Source organism: Peromyscus eremicus, chromosome 13, assembly GCF_949786415.1.
Source record: "Peromyscus eremicus chromosome 13, PerEre_H2_v1, whole genome shotgun sequence".
NCBI classification, from domain to species: Eukaryota; Metazoa; Chordata; class Mammalia; order Rodentia; family Cricetidae; genus Peromyscus; species Peromyscus eremicus.
This window is the reverse complement of record NC_081429.1, coordinates 56,461,246-56,480,205: the sequence shown is the minus strand read 5'-3', so window position 1 is coordinate 56,480,205 and position 18,960 is coordinate 56,461,246. Positions and strand designations below refer to the sequence as shown.

Genomic DNA, 18,960 nt, shown 5'->3' with positions numbered 1-18,960 from the left:
AATACTGTTATTGGATAGTTTGGGTAATTATTCATGAGGTGTTTCATTGTTGTTCAAAGTAAATCTGATTAATATACATTTCTGATCATGAGGAAGTTACCATTATCAAGGTTGTTTAGTTGGTATATATTGTGTACTTCGGGTTATCATGTATTGATAGTATCGACCTTCATATTTACATTAGTAAGTCTATACAGTTACAATAATTTTACTAGCTTAGGGAGTAGTTTAGAATATTGGTTTTCCCAGTTAGTTTACTGCTTCGTCCTTTAAATCCCAGTCACTGTTTGAGATAAGCTGCTTCTAGACTGGAGCATTGCCAGTGAAGGATAATGTGTATTTGGAAAGGAATCAGCAGAACTGCAGAAGACATTTTGTCTCCATGATGTTTTTGTTACTAACATTGCTTTGTCCCATTTAGTCAAAAGCACAGTTTCTCTTTAATCTTTCCCCATCTGTGAATATAATTAGAGCTAGGGAGCTCTGGTGGTTTTAACAAAGCTTTGCTGGCTTAGCTACTTTGTTAGTTTACTAACTTCAGAACCTTGGGTGTAAAATTTATTGAGGTCCTTTGGGGCTGGAGAGATGGCTCAGTGGTTAAGAGTACTTGCTGCTCTTGCAGAGGACCTAGGTTCAGTTCCTAGTACCCACGTAGTGGTTTACAACCATCTATAAACAGTTTCGGGGGATCTGACATCCTCTCCTGGCCTCCTCCAGCACTGAATACATAACACATGGAGAGAAAATACTCATACACATAAAATCAGAGTAAATATTGAGGCCCGTTCTTTGAGCCATTGACACTCTTGGGCTCTTTCACAGATTTCATTGTTATCACCAGTGAACAGAGGTATTTTGTTATCATTATTCAGTCATCTTTTGACCTTGGGCTTTCTCCCTGAAACAGGTTTTTTTTTTTTTTTTTTTTTTTTTTTTTAGGTTTTCCGAGACAGGGTTTCTCTGTGTAGCTTTGTTCCTTTCCTGGACCTTGCTCTGTAGGCCAGGCTGGCCTCGAACTCACAAAGATCCACCTGCCTCTGCCTCTCGAGTGCTGGGATTAAAGGCGTGCGCCACCATCGCCTGGCGAAACAGGGTTTTTAATTTGAGTAGTATATTTAGATGGACGTAGTAACATCAAATGGAAGAGTCTCCTTTTAATCCTTTGGTTTGGGCATTCATGTTGTTCCTGCAACGTTTCCCTGACCTAAGATTTTTTGAAAACAATGAAGTTTCTGTTCCTTTGTTGTCTCAAAATGTTCACAAGGATTGGAAATTTGAGTCTAAGTCTAAATCCCCTGTAGGATTACTTACATGTGTGGGTCTTTGGTCTTCTTAGTTTCCCATTCTTGGCTGATGGTGGTTGTCTGTTAAGAGAGTAAGCCATACAGTTTCCCATTAGTGATGGACGACCTATTGTATTAATTCTGTTAGCTAATTTAGCTAATGAGGGTTCACTGTCGTTTTGACTGTGACAACTGACTCCCGTCATGAAATGCTGACTACCATGCATTACAGACAACACAAAAGAGTTATTTTGGTAAAACTGAGCACGTAATGCCTGTCTTAGCATCATTTCCACACTCATCTACGTGCTCTTGCAGTACAGGGCCTCGAGCGTGCTAATAAGTGCCACTGCCACTGACAATGGTGTGGCCCTTTTTTATTTGGCTTTTATAGGGTCTTGCCAAATTGCCAAGTCTAAATTTGAACTTGCAGTTCTCTTACCTCAGCCTCTTGAGTAGCTAAGATTACAAGAATGTGCCACCACACCTAGCTGAGATTCATTGCATATAACAATAAAGCTATAGTTATGATACTGTTTTGTTATGCATATGAATATACTTCCATTTGGAGCTGATTTAGTAGGTTTCTTAAACATATTGTTAGCAAAACTTTCAATTGTAGTACAGTAGGTAAATCACTTGATATAGGAAAGTTTTATTAATTATATTGTTAAATCACTTTATTATGCTGTGCTTTTAAACAGTGAGAAAATTTTATTACTGTTTAAATATTGGTGGACTTAGTCATTTGAAGTCACAATTCTAGTGTAGACCATGGTGGGTACTATATGTATGAACTGAGTCGAGTTTTTAAATGTTCATGGTGTCTGTATATCATGTTTTTGTTTCGTTTTGAAGCACAGTGATATCATAAAGTTTCTTATATGTGGTCTAGGTAGGATGATGTGTCTCCTTGACTCGCTTATCTCCTGATGTTCTTTTTTTTTTTTTTTTTTTTTTTTTTTTTTTGGTTTTTCGAGACAGGGTTTCTCTGTGTAGCTTTGCGCCTTTTCCTGGAACTCACTTGGTAGCCCAGGCTGGCCTCGAACTCACAGAGATCCGCCTGGCTCTGCCTCCCGAGTGCTGGGATTAAAGGCGTGCGCCACCACCGCCCGGCTACTGATGTTCTTTACAATGTTTCTCCTGTGCCGTTGGACTAACGCTGACTATTTCCCCGCAGCGTGGATCTGTGGCATCATCTCTATCACTGTCATTAGCCTGCTTTCCTTGCTGGGCGTGATTTTGGTTCCCATCATCAACCAAGGATGCTTCAAGTTCCTCCTCACCTTCCTTGTCGCACTGGCTGTGGGGACAATGAGTGGGGATGCCCTTCTTCATCTGCTGCCCCATGTAAGGAATCCTTTTACTCCGCTAAAAGTTACACAGGAACATGCTAGTGTTGAGAGGGCTCTGGCTTTATTTGTGGAGTTGTATGTTCTTATGGGTTGAAGCTTGTTTTTCTCATTTTCACAGTTTTAATTGCAGTATTTTTAAATAAATCGAACCATTAGGTTTTAAATGGGACCAGGAGTGCTAGATCATCTGATCTTTGTAGTATATTAAGAACACCATTAGAAGTATGTGTAATATGTTGTCTTGATTGTGCATCTAGCCGGAGGGTACAGTGGTGAACACTTGGACTCAGTTGCTGATTTATTTTACTTTTACTAAATATTTGTGGTTTAAGTGATGATACTAATTTCTATTTACAAAGGACTCATTACTTTTTGTTATTTCTTCTGGCTTCATTCATTCATTAGTGTTTTTCTAACCCTTAGAAGGCATTTATTTATCATGAAATATAATAATTTCCAGGCAATAAGCCAAGGAAATTAACTGGAAGACAACTTTATGTGCTACAATATCATGAAGCACGTTGAGATCTAAAAGCTGCTCATATGTCACCTTTGGGCCCTGACACTTCGGTCTCATAAAAGTTGACACTAGAGGAAGTTGATCAGCAAGAGGGATGGGAGCGGTTGGTTGTCATGGTTCCTAAGTTAGGGTTGTGTGGGAGATGAAGCTCTGGGTTCTGTAGCTTAGTAGAGGTGACTGCAGCTAAGGATACAGTGAGGATAGGTGTGGAGACTGTGTGTGTGTGAAAGGACTCCAGATGTTCTTTTCACCATAAAGAAACGATAAATGTTTGAGGGAATTTAATATAACTTGAACATTGTATAATACTTGCATGTATCAAAATAGTCAAGGAACCCAATAAATCTGGAGAGTTTTACCAGTAAAAAGTTTAAAAATTAAAAATTTAGAAGATGGTCTTTCTATGTCTGTAAGATGTTATGGTCAAAATCTGAAGTAATTTCAGTTATTTTCTTCACTCTCGTCTAATAGTCTCAGGGTGGACATGACCACAGTCATCAGCATACGCATGGACATGGTCATTCACACGGACATGAATCTAAGAAGTTTTTGGAAGAATATGATGCTGTGTTGAAAGGACTTGTTGCACTAGGAGGCATTTACTTACTGTTCATTATTGAACACTGCATTCGAATGTTTAAGCACTACAAGCAGCAAAGAGTAAGTGTTTCCATGTGCGCTTTATTAGATACAGTTCTAAATGAAGAGCATGTCTTTCTGAACACAGTTTTCTTAATATGGTGCTGGCATGTATATCGTCTCTACCCTGTTGTCCTGCCTCTGACCTTTGCCCCTTTGTCATTACATTCACTTTGAAATTTATAGTCAAGGTACAGCAGTGTCTGTACCCTAATGATTTAAGTAGAACAGGGAAAGCTGCTGATCAGTTTAATTATAAGAATATATATGGAAACAGGTCTCATCAATCTTCTCTTTCATTTTTAAGTGACTTTCACTGTATTATCTTACAGTGAAGTTTTTTGTACAACACCTTCACAGAAAAACTTGGCTAGTAGTTGAAAAACCAGAGGGAAGGGAGGGGTCAGGATAATAGGACCGCCTTGGGTGACAGCAGACAGAAATGATGGAAGCTGTAATTCTTTTTAATACTGAAACCTCCCTTGGGAGAAGATGCTCCACAACCTTGATCGTCCTTCAGCTGTCTGTGTCTGATGTCACACATATGAAAGTGTCTGTCAGGAAGTTGCTTTAAAGCTACTACCGTTCGCTGTGGTTTAAGCCTGTTCACCCTGGTTCACATTAGCCTAACAGTATATCACAATACATGTGAGTGATACGTTTGAGGTAATGACACATAGATAGCCCCAGTATATCATAGTTAAGTAAAACTTGCCACAAATGGACAAGAGTTACAAATTTCTTCTATCTTGTTAATTCCAAATGTAATCTTTTCTTTCCAGTACTCTGGATATTTATTTATATTTTTATATACTCTGGATATTTAATTATATATATTTATAATTTTGTTTGTTTGTGTGTGTGCATATGCGCACACACACACACACACACACACACACACACACACACACATTTTTGTATGTATTCCTCTGAGACAAAATAGACTTGGAAGAGATCTCCAGTCCGAGGTCAAGGGAGTGACTCTACTTCACACAGACATGAGTTGTGTGACTGTCTTTGATCTCCATGATCTTCAGTTACCATCTAAAGTACATGTTGTTTCTTATCTTTGTTTTCATATCACATTTCAGATCATGTACTTTAGTTTTTATTGCTTGTCTTCAGAGGAGGACTAAGATGAGAATCTCAGAAAAATATCTGGAATTTGGTATTGTTATGGTAAAAGAAGCTGGGAAGGATGAACTTAAGAGAAAAATGAAATGGATCTATTATGTGTTAATGAAATGGATCTAATTATATATTATGTTTGAAAGGTACAGTAATGATTTCAGCAGACGAGGGGACAGTAAAGTGGTGACGAGAATGCCAGAGCAGGGTTGGTTGGAGGAAAACAAGTTGTTTATGGAACAAAACACTGCGGGGTGATTTAGAAAACAGGTAACGGGCTTAGACCAGGGTCACAGCGCAGAGAAGGCAAGTAGGAGGTGGAGGCGGTGATGGGAAGTGTTTGAGTGACATCAGATTAGAGAGTCGGTGAGACCTGATAAGGGTCAGATGAGACATCTGCAGGTGTTGAACACGCCATCACATAAAGACCATGTGATCGTCTCAGTAGATGCAGGAAAGGAATTTGGGGAAAACCAGTATTCTTTCATGATTCAACAAAACTAAACAGTTTGCTTTTATGGGAAAGCTGTGAATGTGTGTCCTTTCTGATTCAGAACAACAGTGTGATACTAGAAATCTTAGTTTTGGTGGTCAGAGAAGAGAAAGTAATAACAGAAGGCCCACATGAAGGATAGAGGAATTCACATCATTCCTATTTGCAGAAGATATGATTCTATTCACAGGAAAACCTAAAAATTCTACTAAAAGAAAAGCAGAACCAATAAATGCTACATTCAGGAAAGATTCAGGCTTCAGCTGACAGAAATATGACCTGAGCCTCTTGAGAAAGGAGCTACAGGTTGAAGGGGGTAAATAGGGAAGACCTCCCTTCAGAGTTAATACGGTTAACTTGGACTTAAAATAGTCCAAGCTGCAGATTCAATGCAGTGCTCATTGAAAGAGCAAAGTGGTTAATGGCAGTCCTCATAGAACTAGAGAAAACATTTCTAAAATTCATGTTGGGGCAAAGACCCCCAGAGCCAAAGCGGTTGGAAACAGCAGAACAAAGGCAGAAGGCAGAAGGCTCCCAGTTAGGACTTAAGGAGAGGCTGCAGAGTAACGAGACCAAGCCTGTAGTAACAGTGCTGGAACTCCTCAAGCAAAAGGTTGAAGCTAGACACTCATCTCACACCTCCTACAGAAATCAGAGACCTGAGAGCCTAAAACTGTTAGGAGAAAATAAGGGAAACATTTCAAGTTATTGCTCTAAACTGTGATTTTTTTTTTTTTAAGTATGATACTTGAAATACAAGAAATAAAAGCAAAAATTGATTAGTGGTGTTACAGTAAATGTAAAAGCCTCCCACACAGCACAGGAAACAGCCTACAGAACAGGAGAAAATCTGAAAATGATCATCTAATGGGACTGATGTCCTGAATAAGGAACTGAAAAGCACTTAGAGACACTTAAGCCAGATAGGCATGTATGTTGGACACAGTCAACATTACTAATCAGCAGATACAAGCCGGAATCACAGTGAAAGCCAGGGGTAGAGCTTAGAGGAACACGCCTGGCTTGCTCCTGAGGTGCCTCCCCAGCAGTGTCAAAACAAACAAAAAACCCACAATAAGAAATCTCTCCAGTAGTAACTAATGACCAAAAAAATAAATAAAATAAAAAGAGAAGGAAGGTGGGGGAGGGGAGGAAGGAATTTAAAGATAACAAGTGAGGACGTGGAGAAAGGGAATCTGCATACCATAGGAAGAGGTAAAAATACCGTAGCCATTATGAGAGCTGTCTGTAGGTTCCTCAGAAAATTAAAAATAAACTCGCCATAAGATCCACAATCCCCCTATTAGATATATATCCAAAGGAAGCGAAGTTAGTGTGTCATGGAAACATCTGCAAGCCAGTGTTGGTGTGGCACAATAGCCAGGAAATGGAAATAGTTTATGCATTCCATGTCAATGGAAAACGAAATTGTAGCATATGGCACCATGGGATACTATTTATACATGAAAAGAATGTAGACGACTACTTGCAACAAGGTAGATAGAACTAGAGATTGTTCAAGTAAAGGGAAGTTAGGCATAGAAAGGTGGGCACTGTGTGCTCTTCCATATGAGGACTCTTAAGTTGTCTCCTGGTAGCTGAGAGTAGAATGTGGTCACCAGAGGCTGAGGATAGCAGAGGTCAGGGGTGGGGACGTATTGACCAGTGACTACTAAGTAAGTTACTGTCAGACAGGAATGACAGCTCCACTGAGCAGTCACACAGTAGGTTGACAATAAGCAACATTAATAAAAAGCTACAAGTTTAAAACCCTACAAGGGATATTCTTTCTACAAAGAGATGGTAAGTGCTTGAGATGATAAGCTTAACCTGCTTTAGACATGCAATGTATCCCTGGATTAAAATACAACAGGGCAGCCTATGGATATATAGCTTTTATTTTTTAATTTATCATTTAATGAATAATTTTTAAATGTTAGAATTGGCCAATGATATGAATAGAATATCAAGGAATATAAATTGCAGAGAAATACATGAAACAGCAAACAACTTCCTAAGCCTTTGAGGAAGAGGGTAGTTTATTGTGGACTGTATGCACAGTGTGTGTGAGTCCCTGGGCTCAAGCTCCAGCTACTCCAAGAAGAACAAAGTAACTGTAATGCATTCCCATCTCACCCAGTCAAGATGGCTAGGGTCAGTACAGTGGTCTTCTTCTAACAGTGTGGAGCAGTGTGGCTCACAGTGTTGGTGGCAACATAAACTGCTAATTATGGAGAGGGGATAAAAGTTCTTCCACAAACTAAAAAATAGATCTGCCCTATAAACCAGCTGTCCCACTTCTGAGTATGCCTAAAGAAAATGAAATCAGCTTATAAACAGTACCTGCACATCCAGATTTCTTGCTGCATCACGCACAGTTCCTAAAATAAGGGATCAGCCCTTATGAATTGAGAAGAAGCCAGTATAGATGCAGAAAAGAGTGTTTGCAACCAAAGAAAAGTAAATCTTATCATCAAGGTGCATGGGACTGGAAGTTATGGTAAGTAAACTATGCCAGACCGAGAAAGACAAATCCTGTACGCTGTAGTTCAGAATACTATAGTCTATAGTTCATGAAGATCCTGAAGAGAGGATCACAAAGGCTTTCAATCATCAATAAATGATAAAGAGGGGGAAATACTAATTGATTACCCTGCTTTGGTCAGTACAGACTGGGTGCATGTTGCAAAACACCAAACTGAACTCCATCAATAGGTATAATTAACTATGGTTTTTGTTTATTTCTTTTGCTTTTTCAAGACAGGATTTCTCTATGTAGCTCTGGTTGTCCTGGAACTAACGCTCTAGACCAGGCTAGCCTCGAACTCAGAGAGATCCGCCTGCCTCTGCCTCCTGAGTGCTGGGATTAAAGGCATGTGCCACCACCTGGCAATTACTGTGTATTTTAAAAGGAAAGGATGTTTATACATAAATAAAACAGAACAAAGTGCCAGGAAGACACGACAACCAGTGAAGTGTTTGCCATGCAAGCAGAACCCACGTTCAGGCTTCACAACCCACACAACATCTGGGCATGGTGGTGCACACCTGTAATTCCAGCAGGGGGAAGCTGGCTCACTGGCCAACCAGGCTAGCCTAACAGGCAAGTTCTAGGCCAATGAGAGACCAAATACCAAAAAAAAAAAGAGGGAGCAGGGAGAAAAATGTTAGATGGATGACCCCTGAGGAGCAGTACCTGAGATGGACTTCTGGCCTCTACAGATAGGCACCCACATGTTCATCCACATGAACACACCCATGTAGCTAGAGTTTTCCTGCCTGGCCCACAGTCAGGACAAGTCTCTCTCACCTGCCAGTCCCACAGCCACTCAGACCCAACCAAGTAAACACAGAGACTTATATTGCTTACAAACTGTATGGCTGTGGCAGGCTTCTTGCTAACTGTTCGTAAGCTTAAATTAATCCATTTCTATAAGTCTATACCTTGCCACGTGGCTCGTGGCTTACCGGCACCTTCACATGATGCTGCTTGTCCTGGCGGCGGCTGGCAGTGTCTCTCTGACTCAGCCTTCCACTTCCCAGCTTTATTCTCCTCCTTGTCCCGCCTACACTTCCTGCCTAGCCAATGGCCAATCAGTGTTTTATTTATTGACTAGTTAGCAACACATTTGCCATACAGAACATCCCACAGCACACCCACACATGCATGTCCACATACACAAAAGAAGAAAAAAAAGCCCATGACTCCGGTAAAAACTATATTACAGATGTACTACATTCTGTTGGTCAAGGCCAGCCAAAAGTCTAGGCACTGGGGTAGATCCATGTCCTTAGGACTAGAGCAGGGTGCTCACACAGGGAAAGAGGAAATGGATAGTGCCTGTAATTGGGACCGAGTCAGGCACAGCTGGCCGTCCGAGCATGCACACAGCAGTTAGAGTGATCACACACCTGACTCAGAAGCCATCCTGAAGGTGCCACTTCCAGAGAGGCCTCAACTCGTTTTCAGTGTTCTAGAGTAAATGCTTTTAAAACTGACATTAGAGGAAAGCAGGAAGTCTAGTCAGTCGTCCTTACTGGTGGTTAGGGACAAAAGTACGCAGTAAAAAGCCACACTGCTAAATCAAGAGAGAAGAATTCAAGCCTAATCTATGAGGTGCAGCAGTTTGTACGTTAAGTAGTTGAGGATGAAATTATATTCAGTGTCTGCTCAGAGCGTCACAAGAAAGAAGGCTTGTTTTTATTTCCAAGCTGTTCAGAATCCGTGGTTGTCATGTGTCACCCCACTAAATCCTCATGGTTGCTTCCGTTTTGCAGGTCAGTTGTTGTGTGCTCTGTGTTAATAAACGTAGGCTTGCACATCAGAAACAGGCTGAGAGATCTAGCTTAGGCTTGACTTTCCATTGCGCCACACCCGTTGTAGTGAGAAAATAAGCATGAAAATTAGGAAACTGTTTCTGCTACTTGATAGTACTACAGAGGTACCTCACACAGTATTTCACATGGTATTGTGATGTGTAATATTGGGTTGTGTAATAGTTTAATGCTGTGCATTCTGTTCTCAAAGGACATGAGTTGAGCCAGTGAGATGAGTCAGTGGGTAAAGGAGCTTGTGGCTAAGCCTGATGACCTGAGTTTTATACCCAACACCCATATGGTAGAAGGAGAGTCCCCCAATTTATCCTCTGACCTCCACACACGTATTATGGCATGCATGTAAACATACAGACTGGACATTAAATAAAAATGTAGTGGTCAATTAAAAAAAATAACCATATATAATAACACTAATTGCCCGCAAATGGGTGTTGGTAAGGGTATATTGTTACTAGTTATTGCTGTAGATTTTACACTAATACCAGTTGTTTTCCCTCCCACAGGGCAAACAGAAATGGTTTATGAAGCAGAGCACAGAAGAATCGGCTATCGGAAGGAAGCTTTCAGATCATAAGATAAACAGCACACCGGATGCTGACTGGCTCCAACTCAAGCCACTTGCTGGTAGCCAACAATTCCAATGAGAAACTTAAAATAGAAAATTGAATAGTTGTTTCCATACAGTGTGTTTGAAATTTCTTTTCTTTGTGGTTTTCCTAATGTGTTCTTCCTTAAATGTGAGTGTATCTTGTAATTTTATTCATTTTTACTTTAGTTAATTCCAGTGCTGCTCATGCTGTGGACTAGATATATTAGAAGCAAGGAAAACTTACCACTTCGTAATTTAAAAATACAGAGTGAAACAAAAAAAAGTCAGTATGATGACACTCACCCATAATCTCAGCATCAGGGAGGCTGGGGCAGGAAGATTTTCAGTTTAAGGCCAGCCTAGGCTACTTAGCCAGGCTACTCTGTTTCAATATCTCAAAAAGAAGTTAAATGCTAAGCCATTCTTTGTCACAACCAGAACAACCCCCAAAATGAGACAGTCTTCTGTGATAGTGTTAGCTAGATAGTGCCATCCCCCTGTCTCGGCCTTCCTGGTGCTGGGTTTGCAGGTATGGATTACCGTACCCTCAAGGGGTACTATTTCTTGACAGTATACAGTTTCCTTTATATGCAGTTGGGTATAGAAGGAAAATGAAAAGTTGCCTCTAGTTAGAGGAGAGTGGCTTACCCTTGTATTGAAAATCGACAAGTTCGGCATCTAACAGAACGGAGAAGCTCAGTTTTCAGAGAAAAAGTAAAGATTTTCTTAACCCAGTGTTTCAGTTTACATTTGGGTTTCTCTTTCCCTCAGTGTGTCAGTGATTATCAGCATGGATGGCAGCCTTCCCTAGCTGTGGAACTCTCCCAAAAGACAGTTATTCAGATCTTTGTCATAAAAAAAAGAGTGCTGGAAAGTAATTATTTGAATGACGTATCAAATGTCATCAGCACATTTCAACAAAGATCTCTAAGTAGCATTATCATTGGTAGAGCACATGTGTAGAGAACTTTGCCATCAGCTAACTGACTTGGGCAAGTTATTTACATTTCAGCTGATAGACTTTAGAAAATGTCTAGTGGAATGACTTCTAAAATATTTTAGGGAAACATAGTCACTTGAGACTAAGTGTATTCACTTAAGCGGTGCCTTTGCACGGCTTTTCTGCCCAGGGTTAAATTAGCACATGTGAATACATCTGCTAGATCCGCGTTATCCTTTCTTTTAATGTAGGGACTGATGACTCGGTTGTTTCTGAAGATCGACTGAATGAGACTGAACTGACGGATTTAGAAGGCCAACAAGAATCCCCTCCTAAAAATTTCCTGAGTGTGGAGGAGGAGAAAATCATGGACCATTCTCACAGTGATGGATTACACACCATTCATGAGCATGAGATCCATGGAACTTCTCACAACCACCACGACGAGGCTAAGGCTGTGCTGAGGAAGCACAGCCACCAGCGGCACCACAAGCACTCCCATCACTCCCACGGTCCCTGCCACTCGGGCTCAGATCTGAAAGAAACAGGAATCGCCAACATCGCCTGGATGGTGATCATGGGGGACGGCATCCACAACTTCAGTGACGGGCTGGCCATTGGTGAGCATCGGAAAGCTTGCATCATAATTTATCCTTTAAGCAGGCTTTTCTTTTTCTACTAAGTTCCTCCTAATCTTAGGAACTACAATCCATAAGGTTAAATTTTACCTAGAATTTTTAAATGTCTTGCTATACATTATGGCTGTTTGTTTTTCTCCAAAGAATATGGTATTTGGAAGTAAAAGATGAAATTTTAGTAGTTTTTGTTTTTCTGGCACTAAACCAGTGTCTGTAGTATAGTTCTTAAATAGCTTGCTTTCTCTTTAAAGTGCAGTGACCTCACTGCCTCTTTAACATCTCATTTCATATGCATAGACACACCCACAAGAGACTAGTGTAATGTCAGCCTTGGATTTAATAAAGTTTTCACAGCTTTGGAAAAGTGGAGAAAAGTTTCATATTAAAAACTCACCATAGCAAATTCACATACTGTAGAATGTATATGAACTGTGTATGCTGTTGCTGTAATGTAAACTAGTGACTGATTTAAAACATTAACTGTGACCAGGACATAGTTCTTTTTGGTATCTAAATTTTATTAATCAGAAATAGGCTTTGGTTTCTTTCAGAAAGCAGAAAGTGTATTTTTTTATAACCATAGTATTTATACCCATAGTAGCTGTTGATAATAAAGAATACAGACTTCTGCTAGTGGAATGAGATCTTATATACCAGTGTATGTTCGAAAGCTGTGATGTATAATGTGGGTGAATAACATATGGTATGAAATTAATTTAGGTAGAAGGAACATCTCACAAACAAGAGTGGGAGAACCAGGAGCCCTGAACCTCACTTTCTGTTCGCTGTGTTCATGATCCTTTCCAGGGGCAGCGTTTAGTGCTGGATTGACGGGAGGAATCAGTACTTCAATAGCCGTCTTCTGTCATGAGCTGCCACATGAATTAGGTATGAGCCTCACATTCCTACTGGCTTTCATCACGTCTAGGCCTTCTTCAGCTGTACAGTGCATTAAAGTAGAAATGTTGAGACAGAAAATCTATTGGCAAGTGGAGAGTGCCATTGATGGCCAAGTGCATCCCAGTATAAGACTGAAAGTACCTGCTTCATCAAAGAAGCTAGGTTGATGATCATAAAAGTGTTTCTCAAATGCCTGATTATGGTATTAGCTCCTTTTTATTTTATTTTATTTTATTTCATTTATCATATACATTATATTTTCTTTTGTTTGTTTGCTTTTGGTTTTTCAAAACAGGGTTTCTCTGTGTAGCTTTGGAGCCTGTCTTGGAACTCACAACTCACAAAGATCTGCCTGCCTTTGCCTCCTGAGTGCTAAGATTAAAGGCATGTGCCACCGCCACCGAGCACATTATATTTTCTTGAAGATGCAGGGTAAAGTTTGCTACTGCATAATTGAAAATTGAACTGCAGGAACCTAAGACAATGATTTCTTCACAGATGATGGAGAGATCACATTGTTGTCCAAACAGTAACGAGAATGTTATTAGACTTTAGATCTGGGTGCGTGGATGGTTATTAGAGAAACTGCAAAGTGGTCCTGACTCTCACCGACGGGCTCTAGAATAATCATTAACTTCTAATCCTTTCTTTTTTCAACTGTAAAGTTAGGTGTTTGGACAGTTTTGTGTGTATGTGTCTGTGTGTGAGTTATTATTCTTACATGATTTTAATAAAGTAGAGCCCTCAAAATACTTTTTTTCCCTATTTTTTAATGTTTTCTTGCTCATAGTGTGTACTATAATTCCAGTATCCAAAATATTTTGTATAGGTTCTTATTTTCCTGTTCTCTTCAGTTTCTCTGTCTTGTGGATAATCATTGTCTTATGTTTATTTTATAATTGTTATTACATATTCTAAAAACAAAGATTTGGGAATTTATTTTGTTTTGGTGAGACAGGAGGATCTCACCATTTTGCCCTGTCAGGCCTGGAACTTGCTGTGTAGACAAGGGTAGTCTCAAACTTGTGTCCATCCTGCCTCACCTCCCAAGCGTTGGGATTAGAGGCATGTACCACTATGCCTGGCCCAAACTCCCCTACTGATTCTGAGCCGTGTGTTTTGGCATCAAGAAAATCACATTTTGATACAGTTGGAATTTTCTTTGGACTGCCAACCAGCTTCCAAATAAAGACACAAGACTTACTATTAATTATGAATACTCGGCCTTAGCTTAGGCTTATCCCACTGGTTCTTTTAACTTAATGTAACCTGTTTCTATTCATCCACATTTTGCCTCAGGGCTTTTTACCTTTCTTTCATTCTGTATGTCCCGCTTTCCTGCTTCCTCTTTGTCTGACTGGTTCTCCCCTGGTGTCTCCTTGGCGTCTGCTTTTCTTTCTTCCTTGAGTCTAAATTCCTCCTCCTACTTACTCTCCCTGCCCGAAAGTCCCACCTATACCTCCTCCCTCACTATTGGCCACTCAGCTTTTTATTAGACCAATTAGGTGCCTTAGACAAGGTAAAACAGCAACACATCTTTACATAGTTAAACAAATATTCCACAACGTAAACAAATGCAACACATCTTTACATAGTTAAATATTCCACAACGTAAACAAATGCAACACTTCTTTACATACTTAAGCAAATGCAACCATCTTTGCATAGTTAAATATTCTGCTACATTTTGATAAATGAATCATAATTTTAGGATTCAACTCAGGTAAGGTGTAGTGCTGTCGTGTTTTCCCATTCCCCTCAAGTTTATCAGTGATTAAATTTAATTCAAAATAAATTCTCTGTAACATGCGTAGTTGTCTAAGGTAAGTTGGCCATTCACCATATAGATGTACATAGGGTTTTCTTTTAGTTTTTATCTATTCATTTTTTATGTGTAGATGTTTTACCTGAATCTATTTCTGTACACCATCCACATGTTTGATGCCCAAGGAAGTCAGAAGAGTGTATTGGACCCTCTGACTCTGGAGTTACAGATGGTTGTGAACTACCATGTGTGTTCTGGGAATCAAACCCAGGTACCCTGGAAGAGCACTCAGTGTTCTTAACCACAGAGCTGTCTCTAGCCCATTGAAATTTTAGATATACAGTAATAAAGAGTAAAGAACATCAAAGTAAACTCTTAAAACACCCCAGTAATTATTGTCAGTAACCACAGTACTAGACTATATTCATTAGCAGCTTTGGCAGACACAGCTCATCTGTTTAATACCTTCATCAGCAGGAAGAAAAGAGTGCTGATTTACCTCATGAAGACAGGCCTGCTCCATCTAATCTCAACTTGTAGAGAATCCTTTGACTTAGTTATAAGACTTTCACAGGCTGTTACTGCACAGGAAGCTGGGGAAATAGCAAAACCTCAGACTCTTTACAGCCCCAAATAAAACTAGAGCAAAGGGTTGTTTTTATTTTTTTGTTTTGTTTTGTTTTTTAGGTTTTTTTGAGATGGCCTTCTCTGTATAACCGTGGCTATCCTGGAACTTGCTCTGTTGACTAGGCTGGCCTAGAACTCACAGAGATTTGCCTGCTTCTACCTCCCAAGTGCTGGGATTAAAGACATGAGCCACCACCACCTAGCAAGAACAAATAGTTTTAAGTGAGATATTTCACTTTATACAAAGTCTATAAAATGGTCCCACTTGCATCAAAAAGCATGAAGTAGTGAGCTTAAATCTGTTCTTCTCTGTCTTTTTTCTTGATCCCCAGCACCCAGAACAACAGCAGCTTCATTGACAGAGATTAATGAGCTTCTTAAAACATTTATGTGAAAAGGAAACAATTTGACATCTAGAAATTTTTGAAAAATGATTTCTAACATTTAGCAAATTGATTTGAAACTTGGTTTAGCCACATGCCCAAACAGTGGTATTGAGAAAAGGACAGATGTGTAAATCACGTAGCTTAGTGTCTCCATATATATTGAATTTTATTTTCAGCAAAAGTACAAAGAAAATTCCAGACAGAGCTCAGCAAATGATGCTTCAATATAGGATGTTTACCAAAATATAGGATGTTGCCAAAAACAGAAGCTGTCAGAAGTGTTGTGATTCACACCTCACACCATGAACAAAATTAACTCAAAATAAGCTGTTAGTCCACACAGTGTCTCTGTGTCTGGGTTAGTAAACTCTTCTTAGGCACATTATTAAATACATAACCCATTAAGAAAATAAAACAGACATTGTTTAGAGAGTGAGAAAAAAGCCACAGACTGAAAATTTGGAAGACATGTATTTATAAAAGGCCTTTAGTAACACAATATTAAAGACTTCTCCACTTAGTGACAGGGAACCTCTTCCAACCCCACCCCATCCCCCCAAAAAAATAAGACAGATTTGAACAGATATTTACTAAAGAAGACAGTAGATAAATGTGAAATTTCAGTTCCTGGGTTTGTTACATGCTGTCAAGGATGTGAACAACTGTAATCTTATATTTGGTAGGGATGGCTTTACTCAAAAGAAGTGAAAAGCTGAGTTGATACAAAAGCCTGTTTACTGTGTACAGTGAGTTCATAATTGCCCCAAATGATAAGTAACCCAAATGCCTTTCAGGTGGTGAATAAAGCATTATTTGTCTATGAGATGAATATTGCTGAACAATAAAAGTAATTTCCTGATATGTAGAGCGGTATATTATGGCAAGTGATAAAAACCCAGACCCCAAGAATGCATGTTGTTTGACTCCATTCATATGATATTTATTATGGAAAAGACAGAACACAAATACAACAACACAAAGCGAGTTGCTTGCTGTGTTAGTGGTGCAGGGCCCAGGGGCACTCGGGAACTAATAGAACAGTTCTAGAGTTTGTTAGTAGTTGTGATTACATGGTATGTGTGTTGACAAAGATCTGTAGCCCTCTGCATCAGAGAAAACAAGAGCAAGTTTTGTGACTTACGTTTTAATGGAGCAAAGCTGGAGTTCACATAAAGAAACAGTTTCAATATAAACTAAGTACCGGCTAAGTTGACGGGGGGGGGGGGGGGGGGGGGAGACCCCAAGAGATTGAGACAACTCAAGTGTGCATGCTTTAAGAAAACAACAGTTGTACACACCACTGGGTGGATATGATCCTCTCGAGGCACAGAGCGGCTATGTCTTATTTTTATAGGAATTAAGTAAAAACAATTCCTTCTGAAGGATTCAGAGTTGAGGGTCAGCTTGAGCTGCCTGAGATCCTGTCTCAACAAACACACACCCTCTGGATCTTGACTAGTTAATTCACCCTCCTAGTTACTCAGGAGTGAAGTAGATCATGCCGCACTCTGTGTGGTAGCAGAGAAGGTGGCGTTAGTGCAGTCTGTCCTTCTGCCTGTGTTCATTAAGTTCACGAAGTATTAAATCATGCTGCTTCCTGAGCCACACGGCCGTAACTAAAGGAAGCGATGTGCTTCCTAACCGACCTGAAGGACACATCAGAAGCCTCCTTCTCTAATACCTGGTGAAAGGTGTCCCTTGTTGTGGCAGTTGGTACAGGGTGAATTACAGCAAAAACAGGAGAAACTGGTGGAGAAAGAAGTGAGGTAGCTCTTTCCATACGGAAGACTGGACAAAATTAAACCATACCGCAGGGAAGAAGAGAGCCAGCCAGTGCAGGGCTCTGCAGGATGATCAGGAAACAGTTGTACCAGTTAATTTTCTGTCAGCTTGACACAAGCTGTAGTCATCTGAGAAGAGGGAACCCCGACGGAGAAAATGCCTCTGTGAGATCTGGCTGTTGGACATTTTCTTCTCTGTCTGTCTGTCTGTCTGTCTCTCTCTCTCCTTTCTTTCTTAAGATAGGGTTTTCTGGGTATCCCTGGCTGACCTAGAACTATCTCCATGACCAGTTGGCCTTGAACTCAGAGATCCACTTGTCTCTGCCTCCCCAGTGCTGAGGTTACAGCCGTGCACCCCCACATCTGGCTTTTTAACTGGCCTTTTATATACAGTTGGTTGGCTCATCACATACATACAGACTTAGGGAACTGTACCACACACAGGATTGTAGAATAGTTCTACCACCTCTACGACTTTTGTGCTGCTGTGTTGTTAATGATGTATGTTTATAATGCATTCTTAATTTTCTTATTAATAGTTTCCTCTGCTCAGAATTGTACTTTCAAATCCTGTGGTTTTAAATTCCCGCATGGTGTCTGAATTGCAGGTGATTTTGCAGTTCTTCTGAAAGCAGGCATGACTGTAAAGCAAGCGATTGTGTACAACCTGCTCTCAGCCATGATGGCTTACATCGGGATGCTCATCGGCACGGCTGTGGGTCAGTATGCCAACAACATCACACTCTGGATCTTCGCAGTCACAGCAGGCATGTTCCTCTATGTGGCCCTGGTGGACATGGTAAGATGCTTTCAGTATCTTTTTCCGTTATACTAAGCTTGCAAATAGAATGCAGCTTCCTGAAATGGAAGACACCTTTGGAAGTGGTTGGAAACTTCACTGTTTTTTTTAAAGACTGGCCAGTTTTAAAGACTGTGACAATGTAAATAATAGTCAGGGAAAGGCATTTACCTTACAAAGATTTCTTGGAGATGCTGAAAATTTCTAACCAGCTAATGTCACAACTCAAGTAATAGCAGTATTTAGAGATACAAGTAAAGAATTCTCTCTTGTGATGTTGGGTGGGACATCTTGTCACTGTTTACAGAATCTTTTGAGGCTCTTCGTGGCCAAGAAGAAGGAAGGGTCCTGTGCACATGCCGGTCTTTGTGTCTGACTTCAGCCTGAATTGTGGCAGCAGCTGTTTCATTTTCATTTACTCCAGTATTCCAGATCCGTTGACAGTTCTTCTCTGGGGTTGTCGGGTTCCGGAGGTTTCATTTTATCTTGTAACTAGACACTCTTTGACCTTTCTTCCTGGCAGGGTTCCTCACAGTCTCAAAACTTCCAGTCCCGTCTAAGAAGAGTGTCCCTCAGTCCTTACACTGACCTGCAGGGTTTTGCCTGCAGACTGGTGTAACCCTCGAGCACTCTGCTCGCTTCACCCTTTCCTGACCCTGCGTCGTTTCCTCTTTCTGTGCCATCGAAGAACTTCCGAGGGGAGGAGCTCCTGCTTCTTGCAGCCCCTCTGTGCCTGGCTTCTCACGTCTCAGGCGGCTCGTGCGCACTGTGAGCCTGCT

General features: G+C 40.4%; 1 protein-coding gene across 3 annotated transcripts in view; it reads left to right on the top strand.

Annotated features, from left to right (window-relative positions):
* Positions 1-18,960, top strand: part of Slc39a10 (solute carrier family 39 member 10) — a 52,438-nt gene that overhangs the window by 29,067 nt on the left and 4,411 nt on the right. For all 3 annotated transcript variants that reach the window (XM_059278863.1, XM_059278860.1, XM_059278862.1), the window contains exons 4-9: positions 2,464-2,633; positions 3,630-3,818; positions 10,260-10,380; positions 11,537-11,905; positions 12,731-12,811; positions 17,991-18,181. In XM_059278863.1, the coding sequence (XP_059134846.1) occupies positions 2,464-2,633; positions 3,630-3,818; positions 10,260-10,380; positions 11,537-11,905; positions 12,731-12,811; positions 17,991-18,181 (1,121 nt within the window). The remainder of the gene's footprint in view (positions 1-2,463; positions 2,634-3,629; positions 3,819-10,259; positions 10,381-11,536; positions 11,906-12,730; positions 12,812-17,990; positions 18,182-18,960) is intronic.